General features: G+C 34.6%; 1 protein-coding gene across 3 annotated transcripts in view; it reads right to left on the reverse strand.

The window, feature by feature from the left end:
- The window catches only part of ACER3 (alkaline ceramidase 3), a 150,745-nt gene that overhangs the window by 83,826 nt on the left and 46,382 nt on the right, over window positions 1-20,537 (reverse strand). For 2 of the 3 annotated variants that reach the window (XM_070624082.1, XM_070624084.1), the window contains exon 2: window positions 8,797-8,907. The exons of the other annotated variant lie outside the window; for it this stretch is intronic. In XM_070624082.1, coding sequence (XP_070480183.1) covers window positions 8,797-8,907 — 111 coding nt within the window. The remainder of the gene's footprint in view (window positions 1-8,796; window positions 8,908-20,537) is intronic. 3 annotated transcript variants of the gene reach the window in all.

The following is a 20,537-nucleotide window of genomic DNA, read 5'->3' on the forward strand; positions in this document are numbered from 1 at the left end:
GTGTGTCTCCCTCTCTCTCTCACACACACATATATTTTTGTGGTGGGGAGACATCTCACTGAAAAATTCAAACTAGTATATGAAAAAAAAGTCTTCGCAAAACATGCCTGTTGTTAGAGGTTTTTAAAATAAAGTATTCATTCATTCATCTAACATTCTCATGTATAGAGTGTACTTACACAAATCTAGATGGTATAGCCTGCTACACACCTGGGCTTTATGGTACTAATCTTATGGGACCACTGTCATATATGTATACTTATATGTGTGTATACAGACACACACACACGTTTACATTCTGCATCTTTCACTTGACAATAAATCCTGGAAATCACTCTGTATCAGTCAGAGATGTTCCTCATCCTTTCTACATCTGCACAGTACTTACTATGTAGATATACCAGTTTATTCAACCAACTTCCTACATATGGGCTTTCAAGCTGTTTACATTATTTGTAATTAGAAATCATTCAGCAATAAATAATCTTGTGCACATTTACATTTAATTTTGAATTACTGGGGATATATCTTCATAGAAAATTCTTAAAAATGTGATTGCTGAGTCAAAAGGATAAACGCATATATAAGCTATTGCCAAATTCACCTACAAAAATTTTACATTCTCACAAGGAATGTGTGACGAGTGCCTCTCTCTCCCACAGCCTTGCCAAGAGTATGTTGTCAAGTGTTTCACTTTTTGCAAATCTGATAAATGAGAATAATATGCCAGTGTAGTTTTCATTTGCACTTCTTTTATTATGAGTGAACTGAGTATCTTATATGTGTTGGTTATTTTTTAACATCTTTTTGGAGAATTTTCTGTCTGCCTTTGACCATTTATTTCTATTGGATTTTTGGTCCTTTTTATCCTCAACGTTTAAAAGTCATTTCTGTATTAGGGACATTAAATCTCTACCTGTAGTGTATGTCATAAATATTTTCACCATTTGGCCTTTTGCTTTGGACTTTGCCTATGGTGGTTTTTGCCATGCCAAAGTTTTTATTTATCTGGCCAACCTTTTCTTTTATTATATTTGGATTTTGACTCATAGTTACCAAGACTTTCCCCATACACTGGATATAGAAGAACTCCCAAGTTTTCTTCTACTATTTATAAGATTTTAGTTTTTACATTTAGGTCTCTGATCAATTTAGAACTTATTGTTATGGATGATGTAAGGAATACATCTGTTCTTTTTCCAAACACTATTTATTAAAATGTTCATTTTTGTCCCAGTGATTAGAGATCCCAACTTTATCATATACTAAACTTTAAGGTAGATTTGGGTCTATTCATGCCTTTTTTTCATTTCACTGAATTACCTATCGGCATGCCAGTACTACACTATTTACCTATGCAGGTTTTGCAGTAAGTTTTAATATATAGGAGAGTTTGTACATCCCTATAGCTCTTCTTTTTAAAAGATCTCCTAGATATCTTTGCATGTTTTTATTTTCATAGGAACTTTAGCATCAACTTGTCTTACTAAAAAAGCCTTATTAGTATTTTTATTAGTATTATTTATTTTAATAAATTAACTTAGACACACTGACATCTTTAAGTTGTCTTTCCAAAAACAACTTCTCATTTGTTCAGGTTTAAAACCTTTCGTGTCTTTCAGAAGTGTTTTAAAATTTTCTTCATACAGACTTTACACATTTCTTATCAAATTTTTCCTAGATATTTTATCTTTTTTTGGATGCCATTTTACATGGGGTTTTCTTCTCTATTATACCTAATGTGATATTGTTAGTATATATGAAGGCTATTGTTTTTTATAACTTAAAACCTGATACCTAACTAAATAGTTTTATTGTTTGAATCAGCTTGATAATTAATTAATTCTGTAGGCTAGAGTTTTCAGGAATACTACAATATCTGTAAAGAGAGATTTTTCTTTCTTTTCCAATTCTTAGGTCCTTAATCATTTTCTCTGGTATAAATGCACAGATTAACATTTCCAGTACTATGTTAAATGGCAGTGGAGATAGACATTCTTGCCTTGTTCTTGACCTTTGTAGAAATGCTTCTAGTGCTTCCACACTGAGTAAAACGCTAGCTTTAGGAGTGAGGTACGTATATTAACATGTTAAGACAGTATTCATCAATTCCTATTTTCTTGAGGTTTTTTTTCTTTAATCACAAATAGGTGTTGAATTTTGACAAAGGCTTTTTCAGCATCTATGGAGATAACCATATGGCTTTTCTTCTTAAATCTATCAATATAGTAAGTTGTATTAACGGATCTCCTAAATTTGAATGGTCTTTCACTCTAGAAACAAACTCTGGTTGTTATGGTGTACTATCTTCCAAATGTTGGGCTAGATTCTGTTTACTATTTACTACTTTTTAAAATAAGAAAACAAAGTTAAATAATTCAAAATCTCTTGTTTAATAATATAATTCCAAAAAAAGCTTTTAAAACCAAAAGCTGTTTTATTCTTTAAGTTTGGCACAAATTCTTTTGACAACAAAAACTGACCTGACTGGACATGAGGCTATTAACAGGAATTCCTTGGCCCAGTCAGTGTGAGCATTCATCTGCTAAGCAGCAACATGAACATGCTCGCCCAGAAGGCTGCCCCCAGTCCCGGGGCATAGGAGGTACCCTGTAGCATACACCATCTACTAATTCTCCAACATCCAAAACGATCTGAATGCAGAAATACTTCTGGTCCCAAGGATTTGGATAAGGACTCATCAATCCATATTAATGATGCAATTGGAAGAAATTAAAAGAAAAACATTGATAGACTCTGGTTTCTCTTCAGATTGTATAAGTCTTTTGCCTTTTAAAAGAAAAGAATTGAGCTCAAGGGCCCTCTCTGAACTTTAGAGACTGAATTTTATAAGGATGTTTTCCACGAAGAGATAATACTGATACAAAAAGAGGCCTGTCTCCTGTTAAGAACTGGATCATGGTGCCTCTATTGAGCCGTATCTTCAGCTCCCTTAATTACCCCCCAACCTTCTTCAGCTGGAAGGTTACAGGAAAAAGTAATTTAGAAAATACGTACCTCTATATATTCACAGGAATATCAGAAGAGGGCAGATTACCATAATATGTGGAATAGTTACTCAAATCATCACATCTGTATAAACATCAAAAAATGACTTTTCGTCATCAGTATGCAAAGGAAATCACTTCAGACAGTCATCCTTGTTAAGGGAGAAGAGAAAATCCTCAAACTCAGGGTGACAAATAGGATTTATCTAATACTGAACAATTAGGAGTGGCTGCCCAGATGCTAACTATCAGGAACAACGGGAAAAGAACAGTCATGCGTCACACAATGACACTTTGGTCAACAACAGACCACACATATGACAACAGTCCCCCAAGATTAGTACCATAAAGCGCAGGTGTGTAGCAGGCCATACACCCAGGTTTGTGTAAGTGCGCTCTATGATGTTTGCACAGTGACCAAATCACCTAAGGCTGCCTCTCGGAACACATCCCTGCCGTTACGGGAAGCGTGACTGCAGTTGTACCTCACTAGAGAAGAATTACAGCACCTACACACGCGACCACTGACTTACAATTTTCTCTCTCTCTATTCTGTTCTACTATTTTCTTTCTTCCTTTGACCCCATCCAAGATATAAGGACTAAATATCCCTCCTCTCACACAATGAGCACATTCCTCCATTTCCTGTGTCCGTTGGCTTTTATTTTTTAAACAAGTATTGAGATATACCATTAAATCACTCATTGCAAGTGTACAGTTTTATGAGTTCTAGTAAATTTAAGAGTTGTGCAATAATCACAATCCAGTTTTATGATACTTCCATCACCCAAAAAATTTCCCTTATGCCCATTTGTATAAGGGAATATCTACTCCCACCCTAAACCCCAGGTAACTAATAATTTTTGCCTTTTCTAGATATTATTTCTCTATTTTTGCCTTTTCTAGAAATTTCATATAAATAGGATCATAAAACCTGTGGTCTTTTGTGTTTTAGTTTTTCCCACTTAGCATAATGTTTTTGAGATTCACCCATGTTGTTACATGTATCAGTAGTTCATTTCTTTTTGTTTGCTAATTATCTATATCTTCATTGATATTCATTCATGATATTTGTCCTTAACTTTCTTTTTTATGGCATTTTTATCAGATTTACATAACAATGTTGTTCGTTTCATAAAATTAACTTGAAAGTTTTCCTTCATTATCTATGCTTTCGAAAAATTTACGTAGTATTGGGACTATCCGGTCTTTGAAGGCTTAGTAGAACTCTGTGTGAAACTATCCAGGCCTGGCGCTTTTTTGTGTGCTTTTTTTTGGAGGAGTTTCTTCATAACTTATTCTATTTCCTACATAGAAATTGGCCTGTTCAAAGCTTTCTGTCTTTTTCCTGGGGTCAACTTTGGTAAACTTTATTTTCCTAGGAAATTATCCAATTCTAAATTTATTTATATAGAGGTTTTAAAATCTTTTTCCTTTGTTTCAATGGATATTCCCCCTTTGTCATTTCTTATTTTGCATGTGTATGCTTGCTTCCTTTTTGTTTAACTTAGCTAGTTATTGACTTTTTCTTTAAAAAGATGGATTTTGATTCATTAAGTAGAACTATGTTTGTCCTCTATCTTGTTAATTTCTGCTTTTATCTTTATAATTTTCTCCCTTGAACTTTCATCTGGCCTACTTTGTGGTTTTTTTTCTTGCCTTTTGAGTTGAGATCTTACTTTTTCACTTTCCGTTTTTATCTTTTATTATTACTTAAGTGTTTAAGCCTATGTATTATCTACGTATTATCTTATGGTTGCTTTAAATCAACCCCCATCCATTCTGGTATGTGGAGTTTTCCTATAATTGTATTATCTTATGGTTGCTTTAAATCAACCCCCATCCATTCTGGTATGTGGAGTTTTCCTATAATTGTATTTTGGGAAGTCTATAATTTCAGTTTGTATTTTCCCTTTCAACCAAGAGTTAATGGAAGATTTTAAAATTTCAGAAAGAAAGAGCCTTTTTATGGTTTGAATTTGTTGTTAATTTCTGGTGTGGCTGCACTGTGATCAGAGGACACTGTTTTAATAGTTCTACTTCATGGAACTTACTGTTTTGTTTTTATGACTGTTCTATGTTTACTTGAAAGGAGAGCATATTCTCTATCATCAGGATGTAAAGTTCAGCATAAATCCACAACATCTTCTTTATTGGTTCTGTTGTTTAGATCTTTTAGATATTGTTGAGTTTTTTTTGTTCACTTTACCTGTCTTGTCCTAAGTGTGGCATATAATCTTCTATTATTCTTATGTTTCTATCAATTTCTGTTTCTATCTCTTGTAGCCATATAAAAGCGGTGGCTGTATTATTTGGTGCAGAGATATTAATAACTGTCATACTTTCATTGTGAAGCGTGGCTTCTAGCATTATAAAGTCCTTCTTTGTTACATTTAATGCCTTTTGAAGGGAATTCTACTTTATATGATATTACAATCACTATCCCTGCTTTCTTATTATTTCTGTTTCTAACTTTTCTGAATCACTTTCTTTTAGGTGTGCCTTTCGTATAAAGCATAAAGTTCAATCTTGTTTAGTGAGCAAATGCGAAAATCTTTTTCTTTTGATAAGTAAGTTAAGCTGATTCATATTGATTGATATGACTGATATGTTTAATCTCAACTCTGTCACATTATATTGCTTTACTATACTATAAAGCATGTGACTATACTTCACTATATTGCTTTAATATACTTTACTATACTATAATTACTGCTTTATTATGTGCATTTAAAAATGAAAAAATCCTCAAAACTCTAAGGAAAAAGACCACATTACTTACAAAAGCAAGAAAATCAGGCTGGCATTAGACCTTATATATATTATTTTATATTAAATGCATATTATTTTATATTTACTATATATAATTATTTTATATTTAATGTCTATTCCTGTAAGTGAGATGTCTTTTATTGCTTTTTAAAAAAATTCTTCTAGTATTGAGGAAAGAGGTTTTTTTGTTCTGGGCTTACTTTTGTATTTTATGCCTTTTACAGTACCCTGGCCCCTATCTAACCTTTTACTATCTGGTTTGTTACTTTTATATTACATTTTTTAATGCTCAACTTATTACCTAGGCAGCAGTCAATTAACTTATTCTACTTTGCCCTTTCCTTCCCCTATTTGAAAAACTGCGTTCTTTCTACTTTATCAGAGCACATGACATCCATACACTTTGATCTTTATACCACCTCTGCTTTAGTCTTGGATCTATAGTTAAATATATCAAATGCTCATCATTAGACATTCTGCCAAAGGTTCCCCAGTCTTCTCTTAGTTGGATGAACATCATTCTCTAGGACAATGCAGTCAGCAGAACTTTCTGTGATGAAGGAGATGTTCTGTATCTACACTGCCTGATATGATAGCCACAAGCCACATATGGGGACTGAGCACCTGAAATGTGGCTAGTGTGACAGAGGACCTGAGTTTTACATTTTACTTAATTTTAATTAATTTAAATTTAAATTACCACATGTGGTAATTTAATTAGATTAATGTGGTAATGCAAATTAGACAACGCACTGCTTGTGGATTCGACAGGAAGGAGTCATGTGCACAGTGTTCAACGAGAACTTGCATGCTTAAAACTGTTTTTCTATAACCTGGATACCTAAAAAACAACTTGGTTAGAACAAACAATCCTTGGCTTGCACTAAAAATGCTGCTCCACTGGTACCCTTCTTTGTATGTTGCTGCAGAAGTCTAATGCCAGCCTAATTTTCTTGCCTTTGTAAGTAATCTGGTCTTTTTCCCTAGAGCTTTGAGGATTTTTTCACTTTTAAAATGCAGTAGTTTTACCAGTCTATGTTTCAGAGCTGACCATTCCAAGTCAGTTTTATGAGGTAAAAATGGACCTTTTAATATAGAGGTTCAGATCTTCTTTCATTTCCAAAATGTCTTCTTGATTTACAGTTTTAAATATAAGTTCTGTTTCATTGTTGTTTTTCTTCTTCTTCTTCTTCTTCTTTGGGGTCTCCAATTATATGTATATTGGATCTTCCTTGCCTGTCTTCCATTTCAATCACTTTCTCTTTGACTCCATCTCATTTTCATTTTCTTGCTTGTTTCTCTGTCTTTCTTAAATAGCCCTTATTATTCAACACACTGTAATTCAGCCTTAATTTCTTTCCTAGGTTTAATCAATTCTAATTTTATTTCTTTTAGGTGGAGAAGGGGCTATTTTTGTTATCAGTTTTTAAATTTTTGATTCATTTCTTTGTTTGAGACTATTTAGTTCAGTTAGAAGTGTTGGAACCAAATGAAAACCATACGAACCAAATGAAAGCCATTTGGAACCAAATAAAACCTAAACTACCAATCAACAAGTTATTTTTCTTTTACAGCAAAATTGCCTTACAACCAATTTAGTTGTGTAGTGAAGGTGTTTGTGGCAAAACTGCTTGCAGCAAAGATGTTTATGGCAAAAATACTGGACACAGTCTAAAACAGCAAAGATAGTTCTATTGTAATTTGGTATTTATTTCTTATTTAAAATCAATTTGAAGTTCACAGTATTCTTTTTCTCCTAGTAAGAGTGAAAGTGTGGGTTAAGCGTGGTTTTATTTACTTTCCTTCTTAATCTGTATAGTTTTCTGGGAGGATGAGTGGACAAATTCTAACTTAGGAGGCCACATTATGCAAGGACAACCTGAAAGTCCCTCAAATCTTTTTTATTCTTATTGGTTATTACTGATTGTGATTTGGGAGTATTTTATAAACATTCTTCAAACAACCCAGGAAATACAGCAAAGGGCTAAGTTGGTGAACAAGTCTTCCTTGTGAAGACAAACCAAGTAACTTTCTTAAAACACCATGCATATGAGAAACAGATTCAGAAATTCAAGTCTCTCATATCCAATAATGAATCTAATTATGACTGAATGTGATATGATACACTATGGCTTACAGTTTTGTGGTGATTAAAAGTCCTTTCCGCCCATGCATAAATATCTACCATGAGCTAAAACAGAAGAAATTGTGTTTAGTTAAGAAAGTTATATAGAAGAAACAAACTAGAATCCACTTTCTTTGCTATTTTTGTCTCTATAATGATAATGCAAGAACATGACAGAGTGATTTTCCCATCTTAGGCTCTAGTAAAGTTCATTCATCTATCCATCCAACATTTATCAAGGACCACTAAATTGCCAGACAAGAGGGATACAAAGATACCTAAAACACAGTCCCTGCCTCACAGACAAGCACAGGAAATTGAGTAAGTTGCAGAAGGTTAGATACAGTATGGTATCCTTTACCAAAAATTTAAAAATCTGCGAACCATAGTATACATACTTTTAAGGATACATATATATGTAGCATAAAGACAAAAACATTTGAGAAAATGATAATCAAATTCAGTACAGAAGTTAACTCTGGAGGGTGAGCTGGGAAGATGACAGAAGTAAAATCAAGCAGGAATACAAAGGGAGCTTCAATTTTTATCTATACTAGTTTATTTCTTTAAAAAAGAAAAAGTAAGATCTGAAACAAATATTGCAAAGTGTTAAGCTCTGACAACACTGAGTGGTAAGATACATGGGTATATTTGTTACGTTATCTCCATTCGTTTCTGTCTGCTTAAAATATTTTATGAGTTTTCAAAAATTTTATCAAAATGCAGTTCAATTTACTGGCAAGATTTGTGGAATTTTACTTCAGACGTTTCAGAATATATTCAAGTTCTGTAATAAACAATACAAAATTGAAAACCAACTTTAGGAATGAATGAGAAAAACAGCCCATCTGAACACTGTATATCATTTTTTAGATGAAGTGTTATACATACCGGTGAGTGCTAAGTAAGAAGCAATGTACCGCTTTTCCAGTCCATCTCTAACACTCTGAATTGCACCAAAAATTGGAGGTATAATCATAATCAGGTTACTCACTGTATTCCCTATAGGACAGAAACACAAGAAGATAATCAGATTCATCAATACCACTGTAAATAAAGATACATGCACTTGGCCCTTAACAAAAACAAAATAGGTGACTTCTCAGCAACATAGTGGAAAGACATTTACAAGGCGCTAAAGAAAAATAATTCTCCACTCAACAAAAATTTCTTACAAGAATCCAAGTAAAATAAAGATACCCTCAGACATATGAAACTAAGAATTTTCAACTAGAACATCAACTAAAGGAAATTCTACATTCCAAACATAAAAAGGAAACGTATCTCAGAAAGAACCTCAAAGATACAGCAAAAAAAAACGAGTTAAAGAAGGCAGCCTACACCAATGCTACTGGAAGGGTGATCCACAGATACAGCATGACAAGATCAAACACAGAATTCAGTTAATTTTGTCTGTTGAATCAAACAGCAAAAACTTGGGGTTTGCATTTTGCATGTCTTTTTAAAATTTCATTTTTGTAGCAATGTTTTTAGTTTCTAGTTTCTATGTTTCTAGTATAAGACAAAAAGTAATGGATCTTAATCTGATTTTTGTTCCTGTCTTTAAAAAACAAAGGTCAAACATGAATAGCAAAGAAACAATAACCCCAACAGCAGAAGTAGTAAAATGAGAAAAGAAATGGCTAAACTATTTTATAAACTGATTCTAAGTAGAATAAAGTGGCACAATACATTCAAAATTCCAAATGAATGATTTTCAATATGGGAGCTGATATCAAGATAAATATCAATTAACAGGCCTATAGAGAACACTCCACCCAGAACAACAGCATATACATTTCTCAGGAGTACATGGAACATTTTCCAGGATAGAACATATGCTTTTTGTTGTTGTTACTGACGTTGAGTTGATTCTGACTCCTTGTGACCCTGTGTACAGCGTAGAACCCTGCCTGGTCTTTTTGCACCATCCTCTCACCTTCTGGCGCCATATCAGACAATGCTCTACTGCTATTCATAGGGTTTTCATGGCCAATTTTTTCAGAAGTGCCCAGGTCCTAGTATGTCTAGTCCATAAGCTACAATGAAAACTGTCCACCACGGGTGACCCTGTTGGTATTTGAAATACAAGTGGCATAGCTTTCAGCATCACAGCAAAATGCAAAAGACACAGTATGACAACTGACAGACGGGTGGTGTGGTTCCCACAGGAAATGAAGGCTGTGGTGGGGAAAGCACCAAATCTTAACCACTAGACCACCAGGGCTGGCTACTAGATCATATGTTAGCTATAAATTAAGCCTCAATAGACTTAAAAAGATAGTTATACAAAGCATCTCCTCCAACCACAGAATGAAGTTAGAAATAAATAACAGAAGGAAAACGAGAAAATTCACAAATTTGTGGAAATTAAACAACACATTCTTAAACAACCAATGGATCAATGAAGAAATCACAAGGGAAATTAGAAAATACTTAGAGATAAATTAAAATGAATATACAACATATCAAAATTAATGGGACACAGAAAAAGCAGTGCTAAGGGGGAAATTTATAGCTATAAATGCTTACATTAAAAAGACAAGATCTTCAAGCTAAAATGAAAGGATGCTAATTAGTAACATGAAAATATACAACACACTAGTAAAGTAAGTATATAGTCAAATTCAGAACACTCTAATAACTGTAACATGATGGTGTATTAATCATTTAACTCCAGTATAAAGGTGAAAGGACGAAAGTATTAAAAATAACTACAGCTACAATAATTTTTTAATGAATACACAATAAAAAACAGGTAAAGAGTGATATCAAAAACCTAAAAGGGGCTGGGGCCAGCCTGGTGACACAGTGGTTAAGTTCGCACGTTCCACTTCTCGGTGGCCCAAGGTTCGCCAGTTCAGACCCCGGGTGAAGACTTGGCACACCATGCTGTGGTAGGCGTCACACGTATAAAGTAGAGGAAGATGGGCATGGATGTTAGATCAGGGCCAGGCTTCCTTCAGCAAAAAGAGGAGGAGTGGCAGTAGTTAGCTCAGGGCTAATCGTCCTCAAAAAAAAAAAAAAAACCTAAAAGGGTAGAGTTTTAGTATGTGAAGTTACATTGTTATCAGCATAAAAGTGACTGTTGTATCTACAAACTGTTTCATGTAAGCCTCATGGTAACCACGAAGGAAAGACCTACAGTAGACACACAAAAGATAAAGAGGAGGGAATCAAAGCATACCACTACAGAAAATCACCAATTCACAAAGGAAAGCAGCAAGAAAGGAAGAAAGAAAGAAAGGAACCACAAAACAGTGAGAAAACAATTAATAACACAGCATTAGTTAAGTCCTTACTTATCAATAATTACTCTAAAGGTAAATGGATTAAATTCTCCAATTAAAAAGCATATTGTGGCTGGATGGACCATAAAACAAGACCTAACTATATACTGGACACAAGAGATTCACTCCAGCTTAAGGATACACAGAGGCTCAAAAAGAAGGGATGGAAAAAGATATTCCATGCAGGTGGAAACCAAAAGAGAGCCAAGTAACTAAATTTATATAACACAAAACAGACTTTAAGCCAAAACTTGGAACAACAAAGAAGACCATGATGTAATATAATAATAAAGGGTTAATTCATCAAGGGGATATAACAGTTGTAAATATATAAGCACCCAACATCAGAACATCCAAATATATTAAGCTATAGATCTGAAGGGAGAAATAGACAACAATACAATAGTAGTAGGGAACTTCAATGTCCCACTTTGAACAATAGATAGATCGGCCAAACAGAAAATCAATACAGAAAAGTTGAACTCAACTACACTTGAGGCCAAATGGACCTAACAGACATACAGAACATTTCATCCAACAGCAGTAGAATACACATTCTCCTCAAGCACACACAAAACATTTTCCAGAATAGATCATATGATAGGTCACAAAACAAGTGTTAGCAAATTTAAACAGTGAAATCATACAAAGTATCTTTTCCAACCACAATGGTATAAAACCAGAAATAAAAAATGAAAGGAAAACTAGAAATTCACAAATATGTGGAAATTAAACAACACACTCCCAAACAACCAATGGGGCAAAGAAGAAATCAAAAGGTAAATTAAAAAATACCTTGAGGGGGCTGGCACCGTGGCTGAGCGGTTAGGTTTGCGTGCTCCGCTGCAGGCGGCCCAGTGTTTCTTTGGTTCGAATCCTGGGCGCGGACATGACACTGCTCAGCAAACCACACTGAGGCAGCATCCCACATGCCACAACTAGAAGGACCCACAACAAAGAATATACAACTATGTACCAGAGGGCTTTGGGGAGAAAAAGGAAAAAATAAAATCTTTAAAAAAAAAAAAAAATACCTTGAAACAAATGAAAAATGGAAACACAACATACCAAAACTTACAGAATGCAGTAAAGTAGTTCTAAGAGGAAAGTTTATAGCAATAAACACCTACATTAAGAAAAAAGGAAGATCTCAAATAAACAACCTAACTTTACATCTCACAAACTAGGAGGAAAAAAACAGAACTAAGCCCAAAGTTAGGAAAGGGAAATAAATGAAATAAGTCAATGAACTAAGAGCTGGTTTTCTTTCTTTCTTTTTTTTAGGAGGGAGATTAGCCTTGAGCTAACATCTGCCGCTAATCCTCTTCTTTTTGCTGAGGAAGATTGGCCCTGAGTTAACATGCATGCCCATCTTCCTCCTATTTTATATGTGGGATGCCTGCCACAGCATGGCTTGATGAGCAATGTCTAGGTCCACACCCAGGATCCAAACTGGTGAACCCTGGGGTGCCAAAGCACAATGTGCAAACTTAACCACTGTGCCAGCAGGCCAGCCCCAAGCTGGTTTTCAGAAAAGATAAGCAAAACTGACAAACTTTTAGCTAGACTAACTCCAAAAAAACAGAGGACTCAAATAAATAAAATCAGAAATGCAAGAGGAAATTACAACTAATATCACAGAAATACAAAGGATCATGAGAGATTACTATGAATGATTATATGCCAACAAATTGGAAACCCTACAAGAAATGGATAAATTCCTGCATATATACAATCCACCAAGACTGAATCAGGGAAAAATAGAAAATCTGAATACACCAATAACAAGTAATGAGATTGAATCAGTAATCAAAAACCTTCCAACATAGAAAATCTAAGGACAAGTGCTTTCAGTGGTAATTCTATCAAATATTTAAAGAAGAATTAACACCAATTCTCAAACTCTTCCAAAAAAAACAGAACAAGAGAGAATACTTCCAAACTCATTTTACGAGTCCAGCATTACCTTGATACCAAAGCAAGATAAGGACACTACAAAATAAGAAAATTACAGACCAATATCCCTGGTGAATACAGATGCAAAAATTCTCAACAAAATATTAGCAAACTGAATTCAACAGCACATTAAAAGGATTATACACCATGATCAAGTGGGATTTATTCCTGGGATGCAAAAATGGTTCAACATATGCAAATCACTAAATGTGATACACCACATTAACAGAATAAAAGAAGTCATATGATCATCTCAAGAGATGCAGAAAAAGCATTTGGCAAACAACATCCTTTGATGATAAAAACACTCAACAAATTGGATATAGAAGGAACACACCTGAACACAATAAAGGCCATATATGACAAACCCACAGCCAACATCATACTCAATAGTGAAAGGTTGAAAGTTCTTCCACTAAGATCAGGAACAAGATAAGGGTGCCCACTCTCACTACTCCTATTCAACATAGTAACAGAAATCCTAGCCAGATCAATCAAGCAAGAAAAAGAAATAAAAGTCATCCAAATAGGAAAGGAAGAAATAAAGTTGCCTCATTTGCAGATGATGTGATATCACATATAGAAAATCCTAAAGACTCCACCAAAAAAACTCTAGAACTAGGGGCTGGCCCATGGGCGTAGCAGTTAAGTTTGCATGCTCTGCTTCGGCAGCCTGGGGTTCACAGGTTCAGATCCCAGGTGCCGACCTACACACTACTTATCAAGCCATGCTGTGGCAGGTGTCCCACATATAAAGTAGAGAAAGATGGGCACAGCTGTTAGCTCAGGGTCAATCTTCCTCAGTAAAAAGAGGAAGATTGGTGGCAGATGTTAGCTCAGAGCTAATCTTCCTCAAAAAAAAATGCTAGAACTAATCAATGAACTCAGTAAAGTTGCAGGATACAAAATCAACATTCAGAAAACAGTTGTGTTTCTATACAACAACAAAACATCTGAAAGATAAAGAAAACAATCCCATTTACAATATAAACCAAAACGTTAAAATATTTAAGAATAAATTTAACCAAGGAAGTTAAAGATCTGTACTATGAAAACTATAAGACTTTCATGAAAAATAGAAGACACAAAGAAATGGAAAGATATTCCGTGCTCTTGGATTGGAAGAACTAACATAGTTAAAATGTCCATACTCCCTAAAGCAATCCACAGATTCAATGCCATCCCTATCAAAGTTCCAATAACATTTTTTCACAGAAACAGAACAAAGAATCCTAAAATTTATATGGAACAACAAAAGACCCTGAATAGGCAAAGGAATCTTGAGGAAAAAAGAAAAAAGCTAGAGGAATCACAATCCCTGATTTCAAAATACACTACAAAGCTATAGTAATCAAAACAGCATGGTAGGCAGAAAAACAGACACACCGATCAATGGAACATAATCGAGAGCCCAGAAATAAACCCACACATCTATGGACAGCTAATTTTCAACAAGGAAGCCAAGAATATAAATGAAGAAAGGAAAGTCTCTTCAACAAATGGTGCTGAGAAAACAGGACAGCCACATACAAAAGAATGAAAGTAGACCATTATCTTACGCTATACACAAAAATTAACTCAAAATGGATTAAAGACTGCAATGTAAGACCTGAAACCATGAAACTTCTACAAGAAAACATAGGCAGTATGCTCTTTGACATCGATCTTAGCAACATACTTTCAAGTATCATGTCTGACCGAGCAAGGGAAACAATAGAAAAAATAAACAAATGGGTCTACACCAAACTAAAAAGCTTCTGCACAGAAAAGGAAACCATCAACAAAATGAAAAGATAACCTAACAATTGGGAGAAGATATTTGCAAACCATATATTTGATAAGGGGTTAATATCCAAAATACATAGAGATATCCAAAATACATCTATAGATGTATAGATGTCTATACATCTATAGACATAGATGGATGTCTATACATCTCAACAACAACAAAAAAGTAACAACCCAATTAAAAAATGCGCAAAAGATCTGAACAGACATTTCTCCAAAGAAGATATATGGATGGCTAACAGGCACACGAAAAGATGTTCAACATCACTAATTATTAGGGAAATGAAATCAAAACTACAAAGAGATATCACCTCACACCCATCAGAATGGCTATAATTAAGAAGACAGGAAATAACAAGTGTTGGAGAGGATGTGGAGAAAAGGGAACTCCCATACACTGCTGGTGGGAGTGCAAACTGGTGCAGCCACTATGGAAAACAGTATGGAGACTCCTCCAAAAATTAAGACTAGAACTACCATACGATCCAGCTATTCCACTGCTGGGTATTTATCCAAAGAACATAAAAGCAAAAATGCGTAAAGATATATGCACCCCTATGTTCAGTGAAGCTTTATTCACAATAGCCAAGACTTGGAAGCAACCTAGCTGCCCATCAAGGGATGAATGGATAAACATGTGGTATATATACACAATGGAATACTACTCAGCCATAAGAAACGATGAAATCTGGCCACTTGGGAAAACATGGATGGAACATGAGGGTATTATGCTAAGCAAAGTAAGTCAGAGGGAGAAAGTCAAATACCATATGATCTCACTCACAAATAGAAGATAAAAACAACAAACACATACATAGAGACAGAGATTGGATTGGTGGTTACCAGAAGGGAAGCAGGGAGGGAGGAAGATGAAAGGGATGATTAGGCACATGTGTATGGTGATGGACTGTAGCTAGTCTTTGGGTGGTGAACATGATGTAATCTACACAAAAATCAAAATATAATGATGTACACCCTAAATTTATATAGTTATAAAGCAATGGTACCATAATTTAAAAAAAGACAATACTTGAGCGTAGAGAAACAAAAGACTTTCATGAAAGAAATTGAAGGAGACACAAACAAATGGAGAGCTATCCCATGTTCACGAGTTGGAAGAATTAATATTGTTAAGATGTCCATACTACCCAAAGCCATCTATAGATTCAATGAAATTCCTATCAAAATTCCAAAAGCATTTTTCATAGAAATAGAAAAAACAATCATAAAATTTGCGTGGAGCCAAAAGACTCCTAACAGCCAAAGAAATCCTGAGAAAGAAAAACAAAGCCAGTGGCATCACACTTCCTGATTTCAAACTATATTACAAAGCTATAGTAATCAAAACAGCATGGTACTGGCATAAAAATAGATACATACACCAATGGAACAGAATCAAGAGCCCAGAAGTAAATCATCACATGTACGATCAACTAATATTTAACAAGGGAGCCAAAAACACTCAGTGGGAAAAGGATAGTCTCCTCAATAAAAGGTGTTAGAAAAACTGGATAACCACACACAGAAGAACAAAATTGGACTTCTGTCTTACACCACTCACAAAAATGAACTGGAAATGGATTAAGGACTTAAGCATAAGAACTGAAACTGTAGAACTCCAAGAAGAAGAATAGGAGAAAAGTTCCCTGATATTGGTCTTGGCAATGATATTTTTGTACACAGCATGAAAAGCACAAGCAACAAAAGCAAAAATAAATGGGGGACTACATCACACTAAAAAGCTTCTGCAAAGCAAAAGAAACAATCAACAAAATGAAAAGGCAATTTATGGAGTTGGAGGAAATATTTGCAAATCATCTATCTGATAATGGGTTAATATCCAAAATATATAAAGAACTCATACAACTCAATAGACAAAAACTTCGATTAAAAAATAGGCAGAGGATTTCAATAGACATTTTCCCAAAGAAGACATACAGATGGCCAATAGATACATGAAAAAATGCTCCAAATAAGTAACATCAGGGAAATGCAAATCAAAGCACAATGTTAGAACGGCTATCATCAAAAAGGAGAGAGATAGCAACTGTTGGGGAGGGTGTGGAGAAAAGGGAACCCTTTTGCACTGTTGGTGGGAATGTAAAGTTGGTACAGCTATTATGAAAAACAGTATGGAGGTTCTTCAAAAAATTAAAAATATAAGACTACATGATCCAGGAATCCCACTTCTTGGTACATATCCAAGGAAAATAAAAACAGGATCTGAGAGAAATGTCTGTACCCCTCTCTTCACTGCAGGACTATTCACAACAGCGAAGATGTGGAAACAACCCAAATGCCCATCTACGAATGATTGGATAAAAAAGACGTGGTATACATATACAATGATATATTATTCAGGCACGAGAAAGAAGGAAATCTTGCCTGTTGCGACAACTTGGATGAACATTGAGGGAATTATGCTAAGAGAAATATGTCAGACAAAGATAAATACTGGATGATATCATGTATTCAAATATATGAGGAATCTAAAAAAGCCAAACTTAGAGAAAAAGAGAACAGAGGTGCTTATCAGAAGCTGGGAGTGGGAGAAATGGGGAGATATTCATCAAAGAGTATAAATTTCCAGTGATATGATGAACAAGCTCTGGATATCTAATATACAGCATGGTAATTATAGCTAATAATACTGTATTATATACTTAAAAGTTGCTAAGAGAGTAGATCTTAAATGTTTTCACCACAAAAATAGAAATGGTAAGTATGTGACGGGATGGAGGTGTTAGCTAATGCTATGGTGGTCATCATTTTGAAATATGTAAGTGTATCAAATCAACACATTACACACCTTAAACTTACATGGTGTTATATTTCAATTATACCTCAATAAACCTAAAAAAACTCCAAAAGGATCAAACTATTCCCAAGTAACTTAACTGAATCCTAGAATAAAATTCAAGGCTACTTATGGCAATACAAAAAATATCCAGCACTCAACAAGGTAAAAATCACAATGTCTAGCATCCAATCAAAGATTACCAGGCATACAAATAAGGAAGAAATAGCCCAGGATGAGAAAAATAATCAGTTGACACCAATCCAGAACTGACACAGATGTTAGAATTAGCAGACAAGGATTAAAGCAGTTCACGTAAAAGTCTAGAAAATACAAACTAACTTATAGTGTCAGAAAGCAGATCAGTGGTTGTGGGTGGGGTGAGGCTGGGGTGGAGGAGATGGAGGGATGGAGAAGGAGGATTTAGAAAGGGGCATGAGAAAACTGGGAAGTATGGATACGTTCACTATCCTGATTGTGGTGATAGTTTCACGTGTATACATATGTCAAAACCTAACTTGTACTCTTGAAATAGGCGTATTCTATTGTATGTCAACTTTACCTCAATAAAGCTTTTTTTTAAAAAAAGTTTTGCCTCTGGGGAGTAGAACTAGAGGGTAGAGAGGAAAGAGGGAAGGGCACAGCTTCCTGGTTTTGTTACAAGCCTTTCCGCACTAGCTGGATTTTTATCTATTTTTTAATGTATTGCTTTGATAAAATAAAAAGTAATTAAAGAACGTTTTAGGAAAGGGAATAAAATAGTTAAGATAGTTTCACAGACGTGATAAGATTTGAGCTAGACCCTGAAAGGAGAGAAAGGAGCTAAAACTTGCTGAGTCTATTAAGCACCAGGTGCCAGACCTCACATTACGTGTGGGAACTTACTTGCTTCTCACAACGTTACCTTGTGAAGAATTATCGCCCCATTACACAAACAATAAAGTCAGGCTAAGAGATTATATAATTTATCCAAGTTCTCGCAATAAGCAAATGATGGAGCCACGACTCTATTCCAAGTCTATCTATTCTTATAGCCAATGTTCCTCCCCCTAAATGCACTAGCACAATGTTTGCACAAAGAAGGTCCTTACCAATATTTTAAAACTTATATCAAAGATTATTCTATTAAAAATGTTTAAGTAAATTTCAAATTGTACAGATAGCAAAGAAATTTGCCTAGGTGGAAGGTGAAAATGTGAGGTAGGGAGCCAGACAGATCAAAAGTTATACATATATTCAAACAGCAGTTATCAACAGCTGTTGACAACAATTAAGTAAACCTGTAGAAGATGTGACTATTGCGCCATTCAGGAGGGCCCTAGAATTCAAACTAATGAAAATCTTTACTGATGACTGAGATAAAGGAATTGAAACATGCCCAAACGTACAGATAATATTAAATTTAGCTTAGATGTCAATACTACAGGAGTCAGAAATACATTTCAAATGACCTGGAGGCAGGGAGGAGGGCCCTATAAACTACATGAAACTCAATTAAGGACAATGCAAAGTTTTACAAATTAGAATGAGGAATTGCAAACCATAAATACAGGCTACTGTGCTGAGAAGAAATAAGGACAACTCTGAGAGAAAGATCCAAAGACAGAAAGAAGACACTAGACTATTCTTAGGGAAGAACGGGAAAATCTCAACATACTACCTCAAAGCAATATATAGAGGTAAATATGGAAAGAGCTGGGTAGTGGTCATCCTACTTCCCTCTGCTTTAATTCAGCTTCTCTGAAATGCTTACCAATTGGTGGCGCCCTACTTTAAACAAAAGAGACTAAAGTAAAGGAATCATTTACGTAAATAAGACATGTCATAGGAGGAATAGTGTGACTGCTGCCTTCAAATATCTGAGATTGTTAAACTAAAGGTGAAGGAGACTCATTGCTGTAAAATATCAAAATTAAAGCCAATGCAGTTACAGAGAAGCTGATTTCTCCTCAATATAAGGTAAAACATTCTAAAATTAGAGCTGGCCCCAAAAATCTAACAAGCTGCCTTACTGGACTATGAACTTTTTTTGAGCACGGACCACGTCTTACTCGAAAGCTTTTCACTTGGCACAGTAGCAAGGACAGAGCAGGCAGTCAGGAAAGTCTGACAGAATGAATAAATCCATGAATGCTTGCTTGCTGAAACCTGGGTATAGTGGCTTCTCCTTTATCCTCTGGTATTAGTCATAAAATTATGCATTATTTACTTTTTTGACTTGGTGACAGTAGATGGTGGATTGTTTATTTTAGAATGACTTCACTCTAACAAAAGTGACAAATGTTCATTGTAAAAAATTAGAGCAATTCAGCAGTGTAAGAAATATTAAATAATTAAATATCCCAAGACCCAGAAATTATCATCATTAATATTTGCTAAGCTTTACATATTACAGAGAGAGACGAATGGATGGATAAATTAAGAAAGAAAAGACGAAGTTGTATAGGATATTAGATATGCTCTTTTTTAAAAAAAGTATTAAAAATATCTTAATTTAATAAAAGAAAGTAAAATTGAATATGAAAATGACTAAAAGGTTAGAGTCTTGATTTTTACACGTTTAACTTTTATAGCAAATGCATACTTGCTGTGAAACATAAAGAAATTCACACTCCTAGATTTTCTACCATCTCCCTTCCCCTACTTACTGATTTTATTAGTCATTTCCAGATTGTCAAGGACTATATATTTCATACTGTCAAGGATTTACATTTAGTTCTGCAAAGCGCATTTTCTATCCTTGTGTTTTTTTTTAAATAAAAGTTTTACCAAGACAATTCATATATCATAAAATTTACCCT

The sequence above is a fragment of the Equus przewalskii genome, chromosome 6, assembly GCF_037783145.1.
Source record: "Equus przewalskii isolate Varuska chromosome 6, EquPr2, whole genome shotgun sequence".
NCBI classification, from domain to species: domain Eukaryota; kingdom Metazoa; phylum Chordata; class Mammalia; order Perissodactyla; family Equidae; genus Equus; species Equus przewalskii.